The sequence below is a fragment of the Plectrocnemia conspersa genome, unplaced genomic scaffold, assembly GCF_051122295.1.
Source record: "Plectrocnemia conspersa isolate PC_06_02 unplaced genomic scaffold, ASM5112229v1 ptg000001l, whole genome shotgun sequence".
Classification (NCBI taxonomy): Eukaryota; Metazoa; Arthropoda; class Insecta; order Trichoptera; family Polycentropodidae; genus Plectrocnemia; species Plectrocnemia conspersa.
This window is the reverse complement of record NW_028277165.1, coordinates 5,475,235-5,501,958: the sequence shown is the minus strand read 5'-3', so window position 1 is coordinate 5,501,958 and position 26,724 is coordinate 5,475,235. Positions and strand designations below refer to the sequence as shown.

Sequence of the window (26,724 nt, the reverse complement as noted above, 5' to 3'; positions counted from 1 at the left end):
TACAGATTTTTAAAGAATATAAATGCTGACTAAAAATAACGCTTCACAAAATATCCCAGGAGGAGTCGTCTATATATACCGCAAGTGTACTGATTCAAGATCTGTCGAAAAAGTCGTTTTTATCGCATTTTTTGTATACGTGCTCACGCGCAGATCTTGCTAGCTTTAGTTTCACAATTTTAATTTTTAGATTGCCATGCAACAGTCCCTGTAGCGCAGAGGATAGCGCGTTGGACTTCTAATCCAAAGGTCGTGGGTTCGATCCCCACCTGGGATGATCTTTTTGTTCTTTTTCAATCAATTAAATTAAATTTTATATTTATTTAAAAATATTATTTTCTTCATATATAATTTACTAATTTTATTTTTTTATTACTAAAATTGAATTGATTAAATATTATTTTAAATTTAGTTTGCCACCTGTTGTGTTTAATTACAACTATTATTTAAAGCTTAGCTTAAAATAATTATATATTTTAGTTTTAAAATATTCCGTAAGATGGCAGATGTGCATTTTTTTAAATAAAATAATTTATCTAAATTTAGCACAGAATCAAAACGTTAAATGATACCATCTTCAATAATGATGCAATAATATAAATTTTAATAAATTATGTGCATCATAACACAAATTTCAATTTTACACTTGTGTACCACTTCTATTTAAAACCATATATTTTTTTATACAATCACCTAATTTTTACTTTATTTAGTTGCTATGTAGACCTCCACGTCTGTTTACATTTATAATATAATGTATGTTGATTACAACTTGAGCAAACAGTCACGTTTTACTGTGCAATTTGAACCAAAAATAATTTGTTTACTTACTTGATATAGTGACGTTTATTCTGGGCCGGCCTGAGGGGCAACCAGTACAGACGAACGCCTGGGGCACTAGATCTTGTGGGGCGCCGAGGTACCATATAAAGGCAAACATTCACTTAAAATCAGCAAATAATATTGTTAAAGAATATATTCAGTGTTGCAAAGTTGTTATATTGAGTTCAATAAAAAGTTTAAGGAAAGTGTTTACCTCAGTTGAATTTTTCGAAAGTTATTTGAGACGTTAAGAATTGCATAGGATTTTAATATTTAAAATTTATATACTTAAAATTGAAAATTAAAATTCAATTTATTATTATTTAATTTAATTTATATACTTAAATTGCATTTAATGAAAATTCATTTAAAATTTTATGTACTTTATATTTTTAAATTTATTTATTTAAAATTTTATAGGAGCCCAGATTTGTTATGGTCAAAATTTAGTGGTACTTGGGTAAATCTTGCGTGACTGTTTTTATTTCGCCTGGCATCCCTCACCCCGTTCGCGCGCGTCGCGGGCTCCCGTAACCACGTAAACAATTTTGTAATTCAATAAAATATTACTGCAATGTCTTAATCTGTGTGTAATTGCCATCCGTTACCACGCCGACGGCAATAGTTATTTATTTAAAAAAAAGAATTCAAATTTATTTAGTTGAAATTTATTTATTAAAATTTCATTTACTTAAAATCTTTAATATTTGTAATTTATTTAATAAAAATTTTAAATTAGAATTCAATTTATTATTATTTAATTTAATTTATGTATTTAACCCTTTGGATGCCGGGCATTTTTGGAAAAATGTTCCAGAACTGCCGGGACTTTTTATTAAATAATTAAAAAGTCAAAATGTGTATTTTAGTTTGTAAACATGCTGTCGCGGCGTGCGACGCTATCTGCAGTGAACTTGACCTAATTAATGATGAATATGCGATTGTGTGTTATTTTAGTTCTTATTTGCGCTGTAATAAGAGTCATTATCGCATGACGTATTAAAAAATACGAGATCTGAGCGGCCGAACTCCAACCAGGAATCAATAACAATGGTATATAATATGTTATTTATTTTTATAATGTAAATAAAACTTTTCGTAAATTAATAAAATATAATATTTTTAAATAATGGTTTAAGTAAAAATACCCTACAGACTGTTGAATATATATATATATATATATATATATATATATATATATATATATATATATATATATATATATATATATATATATATATATATATATATGTATATATATATATATATATACATATATATATACATATATATATATATATACATATATATATACATATATATATATATATATATATATATATATATATATATATATATATATATACATATACATATATATATATACATATATATATATATATATATATATATATATATATATATATATATATATATATATATATATATATATATATATATATATATATATATATATATATATATTCAACAGTCTGTTGGGTATTTTTACTTAAACCATTATTTAAAAATATTATATTTTATTAATTTACGAAAAGTTTTATTTACATTATAAAAATACATATATATATATATATATATACATATATATATACATATATATATATATATATATATAATATATATATATATATATATATATATATATATATATATATATATATATACATAATATATATATATATATATATATATATATATATATATATATACATAATATATATATATATATATATATATATATATATATATATATATATATATATATATATATATATATATGTGTGTATAAGTATAAAAATAATGATTATAATATATTTATAACATATATTTGAAAAAAATGTTATAAACCCCTGAAGCAATTACCCTACAGACGGTTGAAAATGTATTGGATACTACGATTTCGGAGCCGTCGGATCCGGCAGTTCTCGCTAGTGTAGCGAAAGCCGATATATCGGATTTCGGTAGCCAAAGGGTTAATATTCATTTGAAAAAAATTCATTTTAAAATTAATTTATTTAAATAAAAAGTATTTAAAAAAAAAATTCAAATTTATTTATTAAAAATTCATTTGTTTAAAATTTTATTATTTAAAATTTATTTATTTAAAATTTATTTATTAAAAATTAAAAATTTAATTTAAATTTATTATTGTTTAATTTAATTTATGTAAGAAAAATTCATTTGATAAAAATTCATTTAAAATTTTATGTACTTTATATATAAAAATTTATTTATTCAAAATTTATTTATTTAAAATTTTATAGGAGCTCAGAATTGTTATGGCCAAAAATGTAGTAGTATTTGGGTAACACTTGCGTTTTTATTTCGCCTAGCATCCCTCGCCCCACTCTCGTAACCATGTCAACAACTTAAACAACAACAATAAAATATTACTGCGGCGGCTCTTGAGACGTTAACTTTTGCCTAGGAGGTTTTAACTGGATCGATAAAATTTGCAATTTGTATAAAATGGCAAATGTTTAAATGCAAATTTGTGTATTAGATTGAGTTCTATAAAAAGTTCTAAGGAATAGTTTATCTCAATTCAATATTTCGGAAGTTATTTGAGACGTTAACTTTTGCCTAGGAGGTTTTTACTGGATCGATAAAATTTGCAATTTGCATAAAATTGCAAATGTTTTAATGCAAAGTTGTGTATTAGATTGAGTTCTATAAAAAGTTTAAAGAAAGTGTTTATCTCAATTTAATTATTCGGCAGTTATTTGAGACGTTAACTTTTGCCTAGGAAGTTTTAACTGGATCGATAAAATTTGCAATTTGCATAAAATGACAAATGTTTTAATGCAAAGTTGTGTATTAGATTGAGTTCTATAAAAAGTTTAAGGAAATTGTTTATCTCAATTCAATATTTCGGAAGTTATTTAAGACGTCAACTTTTGCCTAGGAGGTTTTAACTGGATCGATAAAATTTGCAATTTGCATAAAATGGCAAATGTTTTAATGCAAAGTTGTGTATTAGATTGAGTTCTATAAAAAGTTTAAAGAAAGTTTTTATCTCAATTCAATTATACGGAAGTTATTTGAAACGTTAACTTTTGCCTTGGAGGTTTTAACTGGATCGATAAAATTTGCAATTTGCATAAAATGGCAAACGTTTTAATGCAAAGTTGTGTATTAGATTAAGTTCTAGAAAAAGTTTAAAGAAAGTGTTTATCTCAATTCAATATTTCGGAAGTTATTTGAGACGTTAAGAATTGCATAGGAAGTTTTAACTGGATCGATAAAATTTGCAATTTGCATAAAATGACAAATGTTTTAATGCAAAGTTGTGTATTAGATTGAGTTCTATAAAAAGCTTAAGGAAATTGTTTATCTCAATTCAATATTTCGGAAGTTATTTAAGACGTTAACTTTTGCTTAGGCGGTTTTAACTGGATCGATAAAATTTGCAATTTGTATAAAATGGCAAATGTTTAAATGCAAATTTATGTATTAGATTGAGTTCTATAAAAAGTTTCAAAAAAGTGTTTATCTCAATTAATTATTTCGGAAGTTATTTGAGACGTTAACTTTTACCTAGGAGGTTTTAACTGGATCGATAAAATTTGCAATTTGCATAAAATGGCAAATGTTTTAATGCAAAGTTGTGTATTAGATTGAGTTCTATAAAAAGTTTAAAGAAAGTTTTTATCTCAATTCAATTATACGGAAGTTATTTGAAACGTTAACTTTTGCCTTGGAGGTTTTAACTGGATCGATAAAATTTGCAATTTGCATAAAATGGCAAACGTTTTAATGCAAAGTTGTGTATTAGATTAAGTTCTAGAAAAAGTTTAAAGAAAGTGTTTATCTCAATTCAATATTTCGGAAGTTATTTGAGACGTTAAGAATTGCATAGGAGGTTTTAACTGGTCGATAAAATGGTGCCGTGATACCAAAGGCACAATATTCACCTAAAATTATCAAACAATATTTGGCGCGCTAATGCGCTGACCTAAATTAATAATTAATTAAATTTAATTATTTTAACTATATTAAATAATTAATTTAAATAAGTATTTTAATATAATAATGAATTAAAAATTGAATTTAATTTAATAAAAAATTTAAATAATTAATTTAGTTTAAAAAAAATATTTAAATAATTAAATTAAATAATTAGTTTAATTAAATAAATAATTTAAATTATTTATTCAAATTTATAATTAAATAACTTAATATTTAATTCAAAAATGTAATTTAACAAATGAATTTAATATAATTATTAATTCAAATAATTATTTTAAATAATAAATTTTGTTTAATAAATAAGAAAATAATTAATTAACTAGTAGAAAATTTTAAATCAAAACAATAAAATAAAATTATAAAATAACTGCGTTCGTGAGTCTGCGGGCTTCCAATTTGAGCTTACCTGTCTGGACCGGCCGGGCCGGGCGAGTGTTCGGCACACGCGTGACACGGCTATAGCTGTGCACTTCTTTGTTCAATATTTGGTTAAATTAATTATTTAAGTTAATAATTTATTTAAATGAATTATTTAAATTAAATAATAAATAAATAAATTATTTTAAAATTAAATTAATTATTTAAATTGATTAAAATATTAAATTAATTTTTTGATTCATTTATTATTTTAATTATGAAATTAAATTAATTATTAAAATAATTTATTAAATTGAATGAATTATTAAATTGACTTAATTATTCAAATTAACTAATAAATTAAATTCATTATTTGACACGCATAATAAATAGCGACGATAAAACTACAAGTCCTTAAATACTCACAATCTCAAAAATAATATTGTGTCAAAAATAATTTTAGACTGTTTTTGAATTATATTCTAAGCTCATGTAATGAGTTATTCAAGTATTAATAGGGAGTGCAAATTAAATTTTTACCTGGGGCGCCAAATAGCCTACGGCCAGTCCTGCGTTTATTTTTATTCTTTGAAAATCATAAATATTTTCTAAGAAACAATTTGCATTTCATATCAATTGCAGTAGTTGGTCTGTATTTATGCTTAGCGACTGAAGAACTTTAGTTATTTTTTAGATAAAATTACATCTTGATTTCAATATCTCAATTTTTTTATACATAATTTTATAATAAATGATAATCCTTAGTTCTGGTTAATTGGTTTTAATAATATACTTCTATACAACAGTCACAGCTAGCTTGTAGAAATAACTAGTGGTGTAGTGCTAAAAAAATAAGTACTAAAACGTTACTCCCTTTTAGGATAATCAATGATATTTCAGTTTATATGAACCGGAAGACTATTACCCTATGGCATAGTGTAATTCTTTTTTTACTCTATGACTCTCGGTGAGTATTTAATTTTTAATTTAATTAATTTAGTCAATGATAGACCTTAAACCTGCAAGCTGAGAAGAGTCAGTGAATCTCATCGAAGAATTCAGACCATCTGTGAACTTCGGCGGCATCGGTGAACTTCATTGTAACTAGGAAAACCAGAGTTTTTTTGATCCATCAGATTAATGTATATAGACTTATCTTCTGAATTCGGCATGATATTGTCTGCTTTTTTAATATTTGATTTAGTTCTTCCATTTTCAAGAACTGTGGTGTGGATATTATCATCTACTTAATTTTCAAATTAATGTTGTTCTGATCTTTTACAAACATAAGTACTTTCTTTGAAGGCATAATACCGTTTGCAGGGCAATATAATAGTTCTACTAATTCTATATTTTTGCAACCATTTATTCGAGTCTCTATTGTCATTACAACACTACTCAAATTTATTACCATTTATTTCACTTAATTTTCTTAGCTTAAATTTGATTGCTAATTGAAAAATAATAAGGTTTGCACTATCTGCAAAGGCCTTCAATTGTTAATTAAATAGCTTTTATGCATTTTCCAATTCCTTTAATAATTTAATGCTAATATTTTTAATTGAACATAAATTTCCAATATATTTTAAAACTTCTTTAGAATCAAATATTTAAAAAATCTTGAAATCATCTCCAGTAAAGAATTCCATAGATTTTTTATGTTCTACACTAATTGGAATTCATTTCCTTGAATATTTTTAAAATATTTAACAACTGCACGAACCCTTTTGATATTATCTAATAGCATATGAATTTGGTAATTGAAATTGCTTATTTTTTTCATTTTTGTCATTAATATTGAAAGAAAAATCCTCCACAGCGTCAATATCATCTTCATTTTCATTATCGCCATCATCGTTATTTCGATTTTCTTTGCTAGAACTTGTTTTCTTGTAAAGTACATCGCAAACGAATAGGTGTGTAGTGTGTGATTCAAACACAAGTTAAAAAGTACGAGAGATATTTTTCCAAACTTAAGCATTACACTTTCTCAATCATTGGTTGAACAAAAACTTTTTCTTATTGAATGCACTGCGGTCCTATTTATTTTATCACAAAAATAAAGCTTCTTACTTTATTTTTATATATCTTTTATTTAGGGTAGACCTGAAACATCCCAATCATGATCCTCCAATTTATAACAATTTAATAAACTTACTAGTGAGGTTCACTAATATAACTTTCGTTTTAATTGATATATACTTACATTGAAAACGAGAACTATCTAGGTTTCTAGGAAATAAGGAAAAATACAAATATTATTTATTTAATAAGTCATTTCAACATAATTCAGTAATGCAAACAACAATTTATACAAATAGTATATATTTCCAAATAAGACTACAAAATACGTATTTTTTTACTTGATTTAGTATATTTTAAAATAAAACCAAAAATATCGTAATTATTCGTATAAAGTTAAGTAGCAAAAATTTTATAAAATGTATTCCCTAACTAATTTCTGTACATTCATAAAAAAATATTTAATCGTGGCTTAAACCGTAAACATTATATGATAAATAAGTATCATTAAGTGTACATAACCTACTCCTATCACACAAAAATTGGTCACAATAATTCCATACTTGCGAAATGTGTCGTTTTGTTTAAGAAAATATCACACATATAATACATAACTGCCAATGAATGTGCGTTTATTTCATATTGTAAGAATCAATTCGATATTGAACAACTATTGACTAGTGCTTAATGTTGTATGGATTATTATTTTATGTATTACATATATGCTGAATTAATAAATGACTCCGTTAAAACAGTCACACCGCTTCTGGCATATTTTTATCTTTTTGGAACGGCACTGTCTCGGGGAGAATATTGCTGATCAACATCTGCTTTTTGAAGATCGGTGTTCTTGGTCCAGCTAAGTCCTCGGATAGCGGACGATATATGAAGTCGTTGCGGCTTCTCATCGTGTTGATCAGATGATTCTTAGAAGATCGTAGATACAGTCTTCTTAAGCCAGCCACTCCGAGCACAATGACACTCAAGAGTCCCACAAAGATAAGTATTAAAGAAACATCCTCATTGGTCAGTGAAAATCTTGATCTATAAGAACTAATACTTTCTTCGATGACACCATCCTCCACAACTTTCAGTATTTTTACTCCATCGACATTTACGTCCTTCTCCATATCCTCTTCGTAATCATCGTCAATGTTTTTGAACTCCTCAATCTTCACTTCTGTTAAGATATTTTCATTGATCTTCTCTATTTTGACTTCCTCGCGAGTGGTAGCCAAGAGCTCTTTACCCTGTTCTACAATTCCATCGGATAACTTCTCATAGATAAAACTGTCTTCTACTTCAGACGACGTATCATTATTATCATAGTTTTTATCATCATAGTAATAGTCTTCCAAATCCTCGTCAGTGGAGCTTTCGATTTCTTTTATTACAACTTCATCTGCTTTAGAGAATTCACTATCAATCTTTGTGTTACAAACTTTTTTTGATAAGAATTCCCAACTTGCCTTTTCGTCAATTATCTTCGCATCCTTGTCCAAATTCGCCATTATTTCTTTAGCAACGGGACTCACTTTTTTATTTCCCAACCAAATCACGAGCTTCTGGAACTCTTCATTACACTTCAACGGATTGCTCGTTATATCGAAAGTGACTAATTTCTTCATCAACTGCGTCTCATCTTTATGAATACTGATAATGGCATTATTTGAAGCATTCAAGAAGCTCAATTTGTTAAACACATTTGCCGGAGCTGTATCTGTGTTATCCCACAACTTAAACAATTTACAATTGCTAATATCCAACCACGATAGAGCTTGGTTGCTCACGAACAGATTTACTGAAATAGACACAAGAGGATTGCCATTCAATCTCAATATTCTCAAGTTTTTATTTTTGGAGAATGTGTACTTTTCTAAGATTTCGATGTTGTTGTTTGAGATGTCCAGGGACGTCAAGTCTTTTACGTATGATAACGAAGATCCCAGAGAAGTGATTTTGTTATTAGCCAGGTTGATTTGAGTAAGAGTCGTCATATTTTGGAATGTGTTATTTGGTACAATTTCTAAACTGCAACCTGAAGCATCGAACAAATAGATGCTCAACGTTTCACCTCCGTAGACAAAACCGTCTTTCGGTAGACTCTTCAAGTTCGTATTGTTCGCAATCTTCAATACATCCAAATTGTAATTGTCTTTGATAATTTTGTCGGATATGTACGATAGCTTGTTGTTTGATAAGTCCAAATGGCTCAAGTCGAGTTTTGAGAAAGCATCTTCGTCAACTGAAGAGATTTCGTTGCCGCTCAATAAAAGATTTTCTACTAAAGGCATCTCGTCGAACGTAGATTCTTTGATGGTAGTTATTTTAGTGTTTTTAAGACTGAATGTCGCCAATTCTGGGACTATTAATCCGTCTATGGACGTCAATGGGTTATTACTCAACGACAAAGAAGATAATAAACTACTGTCTTTGAATAAATCCAACGGGATTGTTTTTAAATTATTATTTGATAGATCAATTTCTTCCAAGCTATCCAAATATGCAAACATCTCCGGATCGATCTCAGTCAACTTATTTCCAGATAAATTGATCATGTTAATGTTAAGTAATCCTCTAAACACCTTCTTAGATATCGACGGGATTCCGCAATAAGATAGATCTAACTCTTGAAGTGATACCGCATTCAAGAAATGAGAATCGGTCAAAGTCAACGGATTACCGCTCAACTTGAGCAAGTATAGATCTTTGTTTGACGAGAACGTATCTGGATCCAAAGATTCAATCTTGTTATTGGACAAGTCCAGCGAGAACAATCTGAAGATGTTGGCGAAAGCGGTGGGACTCACTTTCGTCACGGAGCTGTTCTTGATTTTGACATTTTCCACGTTGTACAGACCGAGCTTGGTGAAGATAGAGTCTGTCAATTTAACATCATGGGAGTTTTCAATTATCAGATCGAATGTGCTGTTGGAAAACTTCTGCGTGCCTACTTCTAAACGGTTGCACTTTGCTACGATCTTCACACTTTGCAGTACCGGTGTTTCAGTTGTTTTGCATATACAGTCCCGTGGACAGTACGGGATGGTTTTATCGTTTTTCGTTAGTTGATTCGTGGATTCGTTAGGAATGCTGTAACTGAATACGCATCCGACAATCACCAGGATATAAATCGCCTCCCGGAAAAGCGTCCCCATCTTGACTTTTCAAAATTCTGGAAAAATAAAAAGACAGCATATTAGAAATAAAATATGAATTCATAATAAACAACTGTACGAGGGTTAATTAGTAGTAAATCAGTAGCTTAAAATGACGTGGTGTGCCCGTTAATTTTTTGATTGAAGAGATAACACCCATTGTAATTCATTAAAAAATAAAAGTTTAGTATAGTGACGCTTGTATTTCACTCCAGAAAGTGTACCCGGTCAACCTACTGGTGAAAATGTATTTGGACTCAACTAGTGAAAATATAACTTCACTGAAAAATATACATTCATACATCGCATGTAAATAAATAATGATAACTGTGTAAATGTATATACCTATTACTATGTATGGAAAAGTTAAAACCTGCCAGATAAATTATATTTTTACTGGTAAAAATATATATCTACCGATAAAAATATTTTCCTATATTTTGAAATATACTTTCGGAATAGATTCGAGACTGTTTTTTTAGATTTTCTTTGAGGGACAACCGGAGAATTTCTGGTTTAGAATCAGGGACGCCATTTCAGCTCTTTTCAGGGAGGGGCAAAAATTTTATTATTTCGATTTCATTAAGATTCATAGTATTTCATTAAATGCCATGCTTAATTCTGGCCAAATCTTTAGAGGGGGGGCAACCCCCCCTTAAATGACCAACATAAAAGTGCAGTAAGCAGTACATGAATGACATGCTCAAAACTGTATAGAATATTATATGCTTAGAATGATTATTCTGTCAAAACACAAGTCTTCTTTGACGTATCTTTAACCACTCTAACTCTTCACCTGAAATGATTATTATATTGAAGGCCATCTATTTAAAAAGTTGCTCGGTTACACCTTAAAAAATATTTTCAATATTTCTACCGCATCCAAGCCGTTGTTATCGCACTATTTAATATATAGTATATGCAAATTTATATATCAAAGAATTATCTATAAAACAAATTTTACCAGTTATTTAAAAAAATCATTGCTAATTCAAAGATGAGACCCAGGAAAAGTTATATTTAGCCATCCAAAAAACAAATAATTAGAGTCCAGCGTTGATCATGTGATCGGACATTATTTTATCTTGTTCCAAAACGTCACTCATTGTTATCTTGCTTTTCTAAATGTTTTATTTTACATTTGTTGATTATTGAATTAAAAATCATTTTGATTTACTATTTTATGATTTTTCATTAGATTTAATATAAATATATATATGTATGTCACAATATCAAAAGTTGATGTAAAAATTATCATAATAACTGATTAGTTTTGCTCTTTATTTAAAACCAATACAAGTAAATGTGGCACATATTCTCTTCCATAAACAAAGGCCATATCATTTTTTATTATCATTTTAAATCAGGTATTTTGTTATTCAGCAACATTTTTCTACGTGTAAAACAACATTGCATAAATTATGTATGGTTATTGAGTTGTTGAAAGAGTTTTGTATAATATAACATAACATACATTTTTACATATAAATCAGATTATAAAATCTTTGTGGCAATTTTTTTATTACAAAAAAATATTCCATATAGAAAACTATGTGTCACATATATCTCAAGATATAAAACAATAGCAAAAAATATACATGTCAGCAAAAAGCCAATTACATAACATTTTGTATAAAAAAATACTAAGCATTGCTTTAAAAAATCATAATAACAATCTAAGGCCCAAGACTTAGCTTAAAACAATTCAATGTATAAATAGTACATGATAAGCAATCACAAAAGGCAATTAAAAATAGTTTTTAGTATTATGTCGAAAACAAAGCCAAATTTGACAAAACATTTCGAAAATACGTAATTGAAAGAAATATTAATGTACATTATCAATACAGCTGAAATTAACTTATGATAATAATTAAATTTTAGTTTAATCGCTGTTCAGAAATTACAGTCAATAGGCAGAACTTATCAAAAGCATTTTATTGATCCACTTTCGCAGAAAAATCCGCCATACACTAATTAACTATTTTATTGTCTACTGACATTCTTTTTAAAATGGTGAAATCATTAATCATAATAAAATGAGGATTACAGATATACATTAAATATAGTCATCAAAAAACTCCGACTCTCCCCAGCTTGATTCAAATAAAAGTGATATTTTTTTGATAAGATTTGCTTCTTGAAACCGAAAATCGACGTTATATTTCAATAATTGAAATGATGCGCCTGACGCACCATGCGAGTTATATAAAGCCAAGCGCTGGTGAGTACCACTTACCTTACAAACGCAAAGGGTTAATGTATGTTTAATATTATTTTATTGTAATGTATATAAACTATATTTTATATAAATGCCAGATTTATATAAAATATAGTTACAGAGTCAACAATGACATTCTGATAAGATATTATTAATCAAACACTTCCATATCAGTTAAACCGCATAAGGAAATTTTTAAAAGTCAATGAAATATAATAGTAAAAATTCGTCATTTATATTTGATGTCATTTTTAAAATTATGAATTTACCCTAAATTCTAACCACGACCACATGAGTAATAATGTTGAATAAACATAAACAGTCTATATTAGTTGTGGTTTTAACATAGATAATGATTCGGTTAGATTAGTTAATAAAAGAGTCAACAAGTTTAGTAAAAAAAAATGAACAACTCTAAATCATTATTTAAATTTAATAAATCGATTAATGCGTGAAAATAATATTGTTTAATACAATCAGACAGTATGTAATTTTACTAAATGCATTTAGAAATATGCACCACTACTGCTTGCATTGTTTTGCTTTTGTAAAGCATATTGAATTTAAAGCAATATCAATAATAAAATGTACATTTTAAACAATAGATTGGAGTCAACGTCCCATGGCACGTGTGTAAATCGCAATAATTCGACGCAACTATCATTCCAGGTGACGTTTTATTCGACCGCTGGTAAAATATACAAATAGACATTATACCTTGTTTATATCCTCCCTATATTTGGCTATGATATCATCCTCTGTATATCACGAATAAGTATAGCTAGATTGAGCTATGGGAATTTCGACTCATTGAGATGCACGACAATGATTTTCACGGATGATTGCGCATGATATTGCGGTCGCACTAATTTATTATGCATTGTTCGTTTGACAAACGCTGTGTTTGCAAACTTTGTCTTTATCGCACAATTGGGTCAATAGTTTTTTTGTTTGTGATCTGGCCACAGTTTAAACTTTTTTATTTTGTACTTTTTGTATGCTATAAAAATCAGATTTTTATTATTTTTATTTCAATTTTCAAAGTTAATCATTTGCCTTAACAAAATAATAAACAATCATTTAAATTGCATGTTCATTGATGCATGTCTGAATTTTGTGCTCTAGATTATAATTATTCACTATATTTGTTTATGTAATAGAAGCAATGAGAAAACCCTGACGGCCCTTAAAATCAAGAATTAAGACTAAACATGTATACAAATAAGCTTCCCAAAAACCAACTCGAAAATATCGGCTTAATATATGATAAATCGGATTGCCTCGAATTACTTCCATTGCGATAGATTTTCATGGAGTGAGTAAAAATACTCTACGAAAGAGTAAGAAATATCCTTATAGCCGTCAAAAGAGTTTTATGCTTTCAATTCTCGAAATTTTGCAAAAGCAAAATTTATGTAATATATGTTTTCTTTTGAGTATGGCAATAACGTTCCTATAAAATTATTCAAATATACCCTACAATCCGTGCGATCCTGTTTTCTATGTACATATTAGTCAAACACATCGCAAATTTTGTTATCGAGAGCGGTAAGAGTTGCGTTCAGGTTCTCGCACTCGTGGACTCGCGCCCAAATTCGACCATTGATCTCCTCTCATTTCCCCGATCATAGGAAATTCACTTCCGACTCACGGACACTATCAAACCTCAAATCGTCCGATTTGATATAACCAAAGTATACATTAACATGTTAATTTATTTTCACGAAATGTGTGACTAGTGCTAAATTTGCTATATTGCATCTACGAAAAAGATTGTTTGTATGGAATTAGCTAAACATTCAATAAATTGTGTCCAAACACATAGTATACTTTTTTGCGTTAAGTAAATGATATCAAAATTATGATAAAAGATATCAGGAAAACTGAATGCCACGTATAATATATCATACATATGTTATTGAAATCAGACTATTGTATTAAATTACACATTTTACAACAAACCACAATGGACCTTGCTCGGAATGTAAACAAATTATATCTAATATAAATTGATTTGCAAAATTATAAAATATATCATAATAAATTTATAAAATTGTAATACTTACATGATTTGTGTAAATGTTAGTGGATGGATTTTTTTAAAATAATAAAAATAATACTTTTCTTTTTCAAAACAGCTCTTTATTACAATTATTTCCCAATTAGCCCAATGCGTTACAATGAGGTAAATACAATTAACAACTACTAAGTAAGTAGTGAAACACCAGACTGAAATCAAAGTCTGTAAATCAGTGCCATCTATTTTATTAAATATAAGCTTTATTACAGCTTACAATCAACAGACGTTACTATGAACTACCTAACTTGATTTTATTTTAATTATTTATGCGTGAGATTAGGAAAATCTATGCAAACCTAATATGTGATGATCGATCAAAAATATAATTATATAATAATCACTGAATCTGATCCCGCGGACACAAATAATTAAACACTTGGGTTTATATGAAATTTAAATCTGGGTCCTTCAGATATCAATCACTGACTTATCACAAGTTATATAATCGTATGTGCAACGCTAAAAATATTGAAGGTGATTCATAAAATAGTCTTATATCCCTATTTATTACTGCTTATTACTTTAAATATTTTGCCAACATCTTAATTATTATTAAATAGTAAAACATCATATCGTCAATATCATTCCGGATCATGAAAAAACGATGTCAACATTTATATTAAATTTTAACTTAAAATATTAACGTTTTTGATTAACAGATACGAAATTTACGTGATGTAATAATTGTTTTATCTAAATTAATAAAATAATTCTCTATATTTCGGGTTTTTTAATTCTTTTAATTGATCAATAAATAATACTACAAATGTAAATAAAATATTTATAAACATACGTCAAAGATGCCTCATAAGTAACCAGAGAAACCATTACTTCTTACCACTTCATGGAACAAGGAGCACTATTCAAATAAAGAAACAATGCACTGTCATTTTCATGGTTTCATTGTGCCAGCGCTTCTAAACTTGTAAGCAATATATTATTCACTTGAGAGTGAATCATTTATTGCGTTCTACATGTACTACAATTATCATGATGTTAAAACGGAATGTAAACATTTTTTAATCAAAGTATTGTTTACAAAAATTCTTTCTTTCTAGAAAATGTCCATAAAAGACTCGCATGAGTCATTTCTTTGCTATGTATTCTGATATGCGCTTTTTATGATCCATTGAAGATGAAATTTGAATAAGTGATTGAATTTTATGTATGAAGGGCAACCGGTTGAGAAACACATTATATATACTGTAATTTCTGCTTTTTAAAAATATTGATGACTGTTATAAATCAATACGAGTGTCCTCTGGCGTCAAATGCAACCAGAATACATATTCGTATTGGGAAAAAGAATAGAAAAACCAATACGCGTCTCGTTCCGCATTTGCATAACGACAATGACGCTAAACAAACCTGACATTTCTGGTCTCACTTCTTCGTTATTCTCTCTGGACACAAACGAGACGGTGATGCATAAGAGTAGAAGTACAAACATCTTAACATTCTGGTTACGTGATAAAAGAACAGAAGAAAAAAGTACATAGAAGGCGGTACATCTCCTACCGTTACCGAAGATGAGACACGCTTCTCAATAAACTGGTTACTATATATGGGAAGTGATTCCGAGTCAGATAAATGGCAAATATTGATAAGTAATAAAATGATTCTCAGCGAACATCACTATGTTTGCTTTTAGGCGCTACTTGAGTTGTGTATAATTATATACAAGTAGAAAATATGATTTCTTTTCGAGTTGAAAGATAACGGCAAGGTGAATATCGCAATTAAAAAGTTGCTTTTAAAAACCGGAAAAGTCACAAAATGTAAATTAAAATATGCATTTATCTTTTACATTTAAAATATGCCATTTGCCGACAAGGCGGATGGCGACAGCCATAGGTGAATCGGCTAGTGCAGACGTCCTGGTTTTGACGCGATCGTGATTCTCGAAAACGTAAAACTGAAATTTCTTGAGAATAGTTTGTTTTTCGACAGCACCTTCTAGTGTGACGCCAATCGACAACAAGTTTATAGTGTGGGGAACGAGGGATCACTCTTAAGGTTAAAATCCAAACCCTTGAGAGGGGAAGTGATTTCTCGGGCTGATCGTCTGAGGTAGGACGCGAGGCACTACTTATGACGAACGAAGCATAGCAGAGTAACGCAAGCAAGACCAAAGGGCTCGGCCCTGAGGGGAACCAAGGGCCAAGACTGCGACTGAGGCAACATATACACCCCTCGAAGATCAGGGGAGGGGTGTTGTGACAAGGATTATATGCAATGCAAATCAATGCAGGCCAGCCAACGAGAGCACGTCTCCCCCTGCGCTCGGTAGAAATACTAATGCAACTTCAATAAAATATTTAGCACTACGGGGGGTGTGTCCGGCTCATCCGGCCGTCGAAAGCTGGTTGCCCACCCATAAGGGTTTGACTCGTAGGGCCCTAGTACTGGTAACGGCAGTGGTGCACGCAGAAGATAACGCGTAGCTATACTTCAGCACCTTCTAGTAATTTATAAATGCTTTGCGATGCACAACTTTATGCGAAAATCGTATTCCATCGCTCCTTAAAGAAAGGCGCTAGGATACAAGAATGGATAATAACCAAATATCTCTTACAAAGGTACCTCAACAACTTTTTTGAACATTTTAGATTCTAGTCTCAAAATCACAAATCAGGTTTTCTTATATTTACCTAATCCTATAGTTGATTATCGATATAAATAATTAAAATAAAATCGAATTAAATCACGCATAGTGATTGTAAGCTGTAATAATAGTATAAAATTAATAAAATTACTGCCTTACTAACTTTGATTTCAGTCTGGTGTCTCTATACTTACTTAGTGGTTGTGTTTACCCTGTCACAACGTACTGAGCAACGTTGCAACGATAAAATTACAATAAATAATTATAATACAAATATTATCCAATCTACGTTTTAATATATTGAAAATGGGATACTTGCAATAAATATGAAATAAAAGTTCATTAATATTATATTGTATATACATATGGTCCATAACTTTTAATAAACGGTTAGTTAAGGTCTTTTAATATATATTTTAATAATATACTATTTGAATGATTACTATGTAATTTATATTAAAAAATATTATACTTTTATGGAGCTATTTCATAATACATAATTGTTTTGTAACGCATAAAATTGTTGTTAAAACATAACATTTAATATATAAAAAGGCATTCAACATTAAATTACTGACCGTAAACCATTTTTACTACTGGCAATTTATTAAAAATACTGACCCAATAAATACGAGCAATTTTGAAAAAAATAGAAATCTTCAATTTGGATCTAAAAATATTGCCCCCAAATAATTCATAATTTTTTATTTTTTAACGCATAAAAAGTGTGCCATAATTTTTTTTCTTTCAAAGAGAAATAATTTACCTGAGAAGCAATTTTAGATACATATCAGAAGAAAATGAAGCTACCTTTAAATGGAATAGCTTATTTCATATTTCTTGTATTTATAGCTCTAATATTACTTAATCGATATTAATGAACATTTAATTATCACCAATGAAATTCCATTGTATATATGTAAATTGTGAAATCAATTTAAAATGTTCACCATTATTAGTGAAAACTAATGAATATATAAAACGTTAATTTTAATATAACATATTGATTTAAATTAAGACCATCGTGACCTAACTGCTACTCAAATACATCATGATGGTTTTTTTATATACATAGTAAAATAAAAAAGGAAAAATATTAAGATAAAATGAAATGAATCGCACTAGCTGACATTACGAATCGCACTAGCTGACAATACTAGCGTATTGAACATTTTCTAAACCGTTTAGATTTGATTACTCGGGAATTCCAAATAATATATTTAAGATTGCTGCAAACTAAAGTGTCATAGAGAACACGAATAACTGACGGATCGTTAAAATGAAACACGTTCCACTTAACAAAACCAAGCATTTCAGAAGATTTTTCGCATACGTCATTTACGTGTAGAAAAAAGTGATTCTAGTAGCTTTAATGGAAGTTTCTTTAGCCAGTACATTTCCACCGAGATGATCATAGAAATATTTTTATGTTGAATGAGATCGAGAAAATTACATAATAAGGCATTTTCGTGTACTAAAAAAGAAAATTGGAAGCCTATCTCCATATAGAATTTAATCACTCTGTACAGATTGAATGCATTTAAACAATTTCAAATCATTAGCATACAAGAGAAAATTTATGACTGTAGTATTTGTCATTGATAAATATCGTGAATAGCAGATGACCCAGGTTGGACTCCTTTGAGAATCAGCCACCGTAGGTTACGAACTGTCTAACAATACTCAAATAAATAGAAGGAATAATCGAGTTAGATCATCTTAACAACTAGGGTCCGACCATTTTCTTAAGACAAATTTTGTCAAAGGCCTTTTCAAAATTAGTATATACGACGTCTATGTGTATGTATTGATACCATATGAATATAATAAAATATTTTATTTTTTTGATCACATATATGAATCACTAAATCTAACATTTTTCCCCCTAATAAAAACGTGTGGTTATTTTTTTTTTAAATAATAAATTCATACTTTATTTTATAAATATTTTTCACAATTAAAACCAATAGCCTAAATAGAATTTATTAAATTTAACCACATTTAATCTTTGATGTCTTTACAGTGATGGAACAAATAATAAATAATAATATACATACAACATAAACGATAAATAAACATTTACGACAAAAGTCATCACAATTCTATTATATGTACATATTTATGAGTGTGACTTATTATTAGAGCGTCTCGTGAAAACTACAATTTTTATGGTAATTTAAAATAGTTATTTCTAATTAAGCAAAGCGTGAACAAACTGCAGCCTATTTTTTTTTTTTGCAGGAAGCCCGATAAAAGTTTTACATTTTATCTATAATCTAAACAAGTTGATCGTATTTCATAATAATATAGCATTGACACCCATAGCGTTATGTAATTATATTTATGTACTAAATAGAATGACTCAGAAAATGATGGAATCGAATAGTTTTTGATGTACGCAATACATAGCTTAACAAAATAAATAATATGATATTCATTTTGTATGTATTAGTTTCTTTATGCGTATCACCGAACATGTTCACGTGATATCTTACTAAACAAACATTATTTTATCTGGTTTGCAAATCTCTTTGATGATAAACGTTTTATTGTAGCTAACCAATTAAAAACGTTAACGAATATTGCTATCTTATATGAAAGTGAGATTATAATGAAATATTTTTGAAATTATGGTACAACGGTTTACATACTTTTAAATGTAACAAATGTTATTTTAGGATGAAAATCGTAAAATAACATTAGTCGTCATACTTTCTAGGAAGTTATAAAATAAATTAATATATAAAAAATTATGTTTCCTTGTAGATTGAATGCTTTTTTACACAATCCACCATAATAACTAGGTACGTACAAAAGATAAAATCGAATTTACTGTGATCAGGCCTAGGCAAATGGGCTGACCACACACGCACGGATCTGTCCGTGATAGATGTCTGGCGGACAAATCCGATCGTGTGTGGTGTCTGTTCGCTGTCCGTGCTCAGAACGAACGGATCGGACACGGACACGCAGAGACACTTTCCCTTTCGCTCGCTCGCATATTAAGTGACGAGAGTGAGCGAGAGATAAGGACATACGGACCGCATGCCCTTATCTCTCACGAGTGATCGAGAGGAAAAGTATCTAACCGCCCGCCCTTGGTATGTTTATATTATTATTATTATTATTAATAAATGTCATTTAAATTTAGAATTTACTTTAAGCACTATATAAATTTATCTTTTCTTGCTAACTTATCTTTGACAATCTTTCAAGTTGAGCTCATATGCCATCTCAGCTTCAATAAAATTGAAAGCCAATCAGATTAAATTGCTCTTTCTTCGGTCCGAGTTTAATATTTTAGCTTTTGATCGGTAAAATAAAATAAATGGTCTGTAAATATAACTAAGTGATCAGTGTCCATTTATCAGTTATTATTAAATCTTGTACTCCACTAGCGAATTTTGTTTTAAAAAATATTTGTAGAGCGACACATGCTAAGGACAAAATCTTCCGAACGTACGTGTCGTTTAGGTTAGGTTTGCGTTTGAACATCAAGTGGGCGTTTCGCAACTGTCGATAATTTATCTCACGCTATAGTTTACTGATTATAGTGTGGGAGAGCGAGGGATCACTCATGAGATTAAAACCCAAACCCCTGATGGGAAGATATCTCCCGGGCTGGCCGTCCAAAGTAGGGCGCGAGGTATTACTTATGAAGAACAAAGCATAGCAGAGTAACGCAAGTAAGGCCAAAGAGCTCGGCCCTGAGAGGAATTGCAGTTTTTTCGTTTTGTTCTCAAAAAACTGCAATTCTAAAAATAAATAGCAGTTTTGCATAGAGAGATATTTTATTTTATTTTACTTTAAAATCCGGTTATTTTAGTAAAAAATAAAGATGTAGCTATGAATGTGAGCTTATGTTACATTCTTTCAAAAATTATAATCTTAAGTTCCATTTCAAGGATTAGTGGTGCATTTAAAAGTAGCCTTAAATAGGTACTTACCTATGTGTATGTGAAAATTAGCATTTTTAAAAAGTTTTAATATGAGTGTCTATTAGCTGAGTCGTTTTTTCTCATTAAACTGTCAAAACTAAAACGAAACAACTTACATTTTCGCAGTAAATTGATTAGCGTAATTATCGCGCGAATCATCACCGACTAAAATAGTTAAATAACAATTCGGTTAACCTTGTTGATCCATTATCTAACGTTTCAAGGTGTGAAAAATAAAATAGTTTAGCAGTACCTGTCTGTACCTGCGACTGATGCATATTGAACACAGGTAGTCCTTGCCTATTGCCCTTTTCGTTCACCTGGGACATTTCGCAGTTATAAAAGGTTCTTGAAATTCCTGAACGTCTTGAGACACTCGAGGCACAAAAAATGAGCAAAGGTGCGTTCAAAGAAGCCGATCTTCTGTATTTATAAACAATCTCCTCGTATTATTTTCATCGAATGGCAAAAGTTCCAATAGTCGAGTGACGTATTAAAAAAACATTAATTAGCTTCTTAATGGTCGATTTATGCCAATCGCTTCTGCGAAATAATTTATTCATGCATATGCGAACGTGTGCGGGGTGCTCAAACCAAAATTTTAGTATGTCAAAAGGAAGCGCCATAAAATATGTATGTATGTACCAAATTATGCTGCGTTTCCAACTTTGAAATGTCAAATATTTTTAATACACTCAAACCAAAATTTTAGTATGTCAAAAGGAAGCGCCATAAAATATGTATGTATGTACCAAAATATGCTGCGTTTCCAACTTTGAAATGTCAAATATTTTTAATACACAGGTGCCAAAATAAACTTGCAGATAATTAGGCGAAAGCTAATTTTATTATAAATATTTATTAATCATCAATTTATCACATACAAGATCTGCAATGGTCCGGAATCGAGAACCAAAACCGGTTAATTGCGAGATACAACATGTTATATGAGTAAAGGGCCTTATACACGTTAATATTTTCATTATTAATAAATAATATATTTTCTAGATGAATTGCCAAATTCAAAAATTTCATCCAGTCATATTCAGAAAGTACAGATACAAAACTAATAAAAATAGAAGCATTTTTTACTCAATAAGCACACTTAGGTTAACATTAGCAATAAGATCTAAGTAACATAACAGAGCTAACAAGGCAAAGATCGCAGTAACGTTGTGCGCATAGTGTGTGTTTAAAAAGGCTGTATCAATTCCAAATCAGATTAATTTAGAAAGATTGAACTACTGCTGAAATTCATTGCCAGCTTGTTTCTGTTTATGGCAATGCCTTATGAACAGACAAAATAATAGAAGGCTATTACAACACTTTCACAACAAATGATACAAGTCGTTTTGATAGACATTTAAAGATTTATAAACTACAATATAAGAAATCTAGCACTCTAAATTTATAAATTCAAAATAGAGTCTGTACAAGTCTTATATAAAGTTGGAACTCTGTACAAGTCTTATATAAAGGTTGTTTTTATTAAAAATTTAACCATCATTACTTGATAGGTTTTCCCAATGCGTCATAAGGGCTATTAAGCAAAAGATAATTATAACATTAAATATTTAAAAACAGTTATGGTGCACACCTAAAAGGCGTACCATGCAATATATATTTTTTCAGCTCTTCATAGCTATCGCTGAAAATATTATTTGACAAGCTTTTTGAGAGGCTAGATGGCTGGTGCAAGAGAAGCATTCTTAAGCACCGCGACAAGGGACGTGATCGCGACTTTTTAGGGTACTCTAAAGACGCTGAAAGTCGCCGATCATTGATGAATCACTGCCCCTTAGAAAGTTCAAAAAGTGCTTCATTTAGTATAGGCCATGCCGAGAATGCAATGAATTTAAATAAATGTATTCCAGTGTCTTAGATTTTTTCTTTAAATTCTTGCTTACAATAATGAATATTTTGTTTCACTTGGATTACAGACAATACAGCCAACTTCGAGGACGCTACGAATTAGCGTATCGTACAGAACGCAAAGTGACTCGAGCTCTGTAAAACGAAGCCGAACATCCTCGCGCCTTATCGTAAACTTTGGCGATTTTGAAGTCTAATCATAAATATTTTCGCGCGCCAAGAATTTTTTTCGAACAAACTACATGTTATAAATATACATAAAATTTACTTACTATTGAGTTTAATGCAGAAAAATTATAAAAATACTTGTAGATATATTGATTTTTTTATTGAGTATATAATTAATTTTACTGCATTTTTGACGAAACAAAAATTAACAAAAATATCGAGATAATAACTAGTGGCATAGAAACAACTAGACTCCACAATGTAATGGATGATATTGTGACAAATTGTTGTTGATTTATTTTCTAATTTAAAAATACAATTCTAAAACATGTTTATTTGCTCTTCAATTAGGTATATGTATATAGTAATGTAACTATACAAATACACTTGTCTGTTATTTATTCTAAAAGTAAACATGCCTTAAAAAAGCTAAAATATACTTGTAGATATAATGCAAATTTCATGTATTTTATTTTAAAATTTTAATTAAGAACTAGTTTTTATTTGATGCTGACTTATGTTTGAGTATAAAATTAACTTCACTGCAATTTGACGATAAAAAATTCTACATAACAAACAGTGGCATGGAAACAACTCTATAATATTATAGACGATCTTGTGACAAATTGCTATCAATTTATAATTTAAAAATTAAAGTCTAATATATGTTTATTTACATTTCAATTATGTGTATAGTTAAATAACCACAAATTTAACTCCATACTGCAATGAACGATCTTGTGACAATACAAATCTGCCACTTTATTATCTATTGATGAATACATTACGCCTATCACTAAATGTAAATAAAAGTTTTTTATCTTTAGATCCTTAGAGGTTCATTTAAGACAAAATATATCTAAAATTTTAAAATACAGTTAAAAGCAAAAAAACGTATATCAACCAAATGATATTTTTATCTTAAAAGGGTTTAAAATTTTACTATTTTTTTTATATTAGTTAAGTAAACATTTAACGAATTTAGTTATCGCTTCGATTTAACCGTCTCTATATCGAGGTTAACCGTTTGATTTATGTACGTAAAAAATGTCAGTTTTGCAATAAAAGAAGGTAACTACTGCGCCACCATGCATATCTTATACTATGGACAAGTTTTCTTGTATGCTCCATGAAAAGGTCATAGAACCACTGGAACATACTTCCGTCCAATATCAGGGTTATTATAAAGTATATTACATACGAAGTAAAATATACCAAGTCAGATTAAGCAATTGGATTTTTAAAATGATTAACGTCATTTGATATAGTCTCACTAACACATTTATCTACACATTGAAGAATCACGTTTTATTGATTTAAAATAGAAAAGTGTCAATTGAAGTGATTTTTTAGAAAAATGGTTTTATGAAATAGTATACTGATTATTTTATTATCTATTCTGGGCAATTGATAAATATGAGCATGATATAATCATGCAATGAACATTTCCAGGACATTCGCATAAATTATAATAATATCTGTATATATTGAACTCGATTGCAACGAATACCCAGGGGCACACGTAATGGTTACATAAATAATAATATTCAATCTTTATACAAAATAAAATTTTAGTCTGTATGTCTGCGATTATTTCAAGATCGATTTACATAATTATATTGTATATTTCGCCAAAAGATAGTTATAGTTTATCATTGCAAGGCATGTGAATGAATATTTTTAATTAAACTCAAACTTATTATTATATATTTATATCAGATTTGGATTTAGATCGATGAAAAATGGCAACTGTTCATAAAAAAAGTTCATCATTAACTACAAAAAACAATATATCAGGATTTTCCTAAATCGTGGAAGTGTATTAGGTAACTTAAAACCATAAAAATAATCTTGTCTTATGTGAAACTTTCTTTATCACACCAGAGACATCTCGTATCTATATTGCAAAATAAATCGATATTTTTTAAATGATGCAATATTTGTTTCATCACATACTCATTACTCATTTAACACATTTCAAAGATAATAACAGAATAATTTTGATCAACCAATCCAAACTATAGATTTATTGCATCATTTCTGAACTTACAATATACGTAGATAATAACAATAAATAATTCATATAAGGCAATACTAAGTTGATCATGAATTCACAATATATTGAATCGATATTAGGACAATTCATAGTGCAGGTTTCATATTTGTTTTTCACGGTAAGTTTTATCGTTGCTTAAACATTTCCATTGCTTGAATCACGACATTATCAGCAGAACTGAAGTTATCTTTTGTTTTTATACTATAGCATGTGTGGGTGTTTCAATTACTATTTATCGAACAAATCGATCGTTTCTATGCCGCGCCTATAGCGAATGTCAAGTCGTGAAATAAGAAAGACGAAACAATGTAACTGAACCATTGTTGCCTTATACGGATCGGCAGAATGGCAGACGGGTCTCAATTTGGGATTCATGAGCAAAATGAACAAAATTCATTGAAGCATAGAGAAATATACTCTTTGAAAATACAAAGCTAAGGAAAACTTTAAAGTTAAACCTTCAGATTAAAAAGATAAATAATTAAAATAACATCAGTAACGACAACTACCGTGTAAATGTCAACAACCAGCAGGATATTGAAGCAAAAAATGTAAGTGCTACTTTCATTAAAATGTTGTATAAAGTAAATTCGAAGTATAAAATTAACCAATTTTTATTGTTATGCTTCTATATGACCAGATTTTTTTTATGAAATAAAACTAAGTTTTGTAGCTAAACCGAGATATTAATAATGTACTGAGGCGATAGGATGAAAAAAATTGAGAATGGAAGATATGGCGGAAATGTCCAGGGGTTATTTTTTCGTGAGTTCCACGAATCAGAGCTGCATTCCGTTTTGCTCCAGCCATTTCCTGCGCCCATACACAAAAGTAAGCATAAGAGCGTCAGCGTGTACACAATGCAAATATCACAAAAAGGCACAACAGGTACGCACTAGTTGTGGAAACACGATCCAATCTCGTGCACACCTTTGGAAACAAGTTCAGACGCATCGTAGTGATTCAACGGAGCGAACGGAAAGCTTTAGAAATATTTGGAACAACAATAGCCTGTTTTAAAGCAGTCAATTATAAAAGATTAGCTTATCGCAAATCTGAATGTAAATATTACATTTATTTCAACGTCTATATCGCATCGAGTACTTCGTTTCATAATCTATGTATTAAGATAATAAATTTGGAGCATTAAATGATAACATGTGGTGTGGTAGCCCTGTCGAAACTCAAAACCAGCGATTCGATGATGTCACGCAGAAGAGACAGCCTTGGCTGTCTGTCGCCGAACAAACAAAGGTGGGAGAGATGGTTTTCCACGAAATCGGAGTAATCTAATCTTAAGTTGAACTAACCTAATTCTACTTTCAGAAGAACTGCTATGATTCCTACTTCCGAATGCTTGTAGAAAGAGTTAGAAACTGAAGATGGCAGAGGCGCGGAACACTCACGAGTCACGACGCACAACACACTAGTGAAT

At 29.4% G+C, this 26,724-nt stretch overlaps 1 protein-coding gene and 1 non-coding gene across 2 annotated transcripts; one reads left to right on the top strand and one right to left on the bottom strand.

Moving 5' to 3' along the window:
• The first annotated feature begins 204 nt into the window (after positions 1–204).
• Positions 205–277, top strand: TRNAR-UCU (transfer RNA arginine (anticodon UCU)). Its single transcript has one exon. It is a non-coding gene; the product is annotated as a tRNA-Arg (tRNA).
• Positions 278–7,477: 7,200 nt separating this feature from the next.
• On the bottom strand, positions 7,478–26,724 carry Gp150 (leucine-rich repeat domain-containing glycoprotein 150). The gene is made up of 2 exons (XM_088183824.1): positions 26,600–26,724; positions 7,478–10,366 (listed from the first exon to the last, which is right to left on the bottom strand). Exon 2 carries the CDS (start codon positions 10,347–10,349, stop codon positions 7,947–7,949), a length of 2,403 nt encoding a protein of 800 aa, XP_088039950.1. The 5' UTR covers positions 10,350–10,366; positions 26,600–26,724; the 3' UTR covers positions 7,478–7,946.

What these genes read in the sequence shown, in the direction of transcription:
- Gp150 (XM_088183824.1), bottom strand. Translation starts at nt 10,349, where the DNA reads ATGGGGACGCTTTTCCGGGAGGCGATTTATATCCTGGTGATTGTCGGA.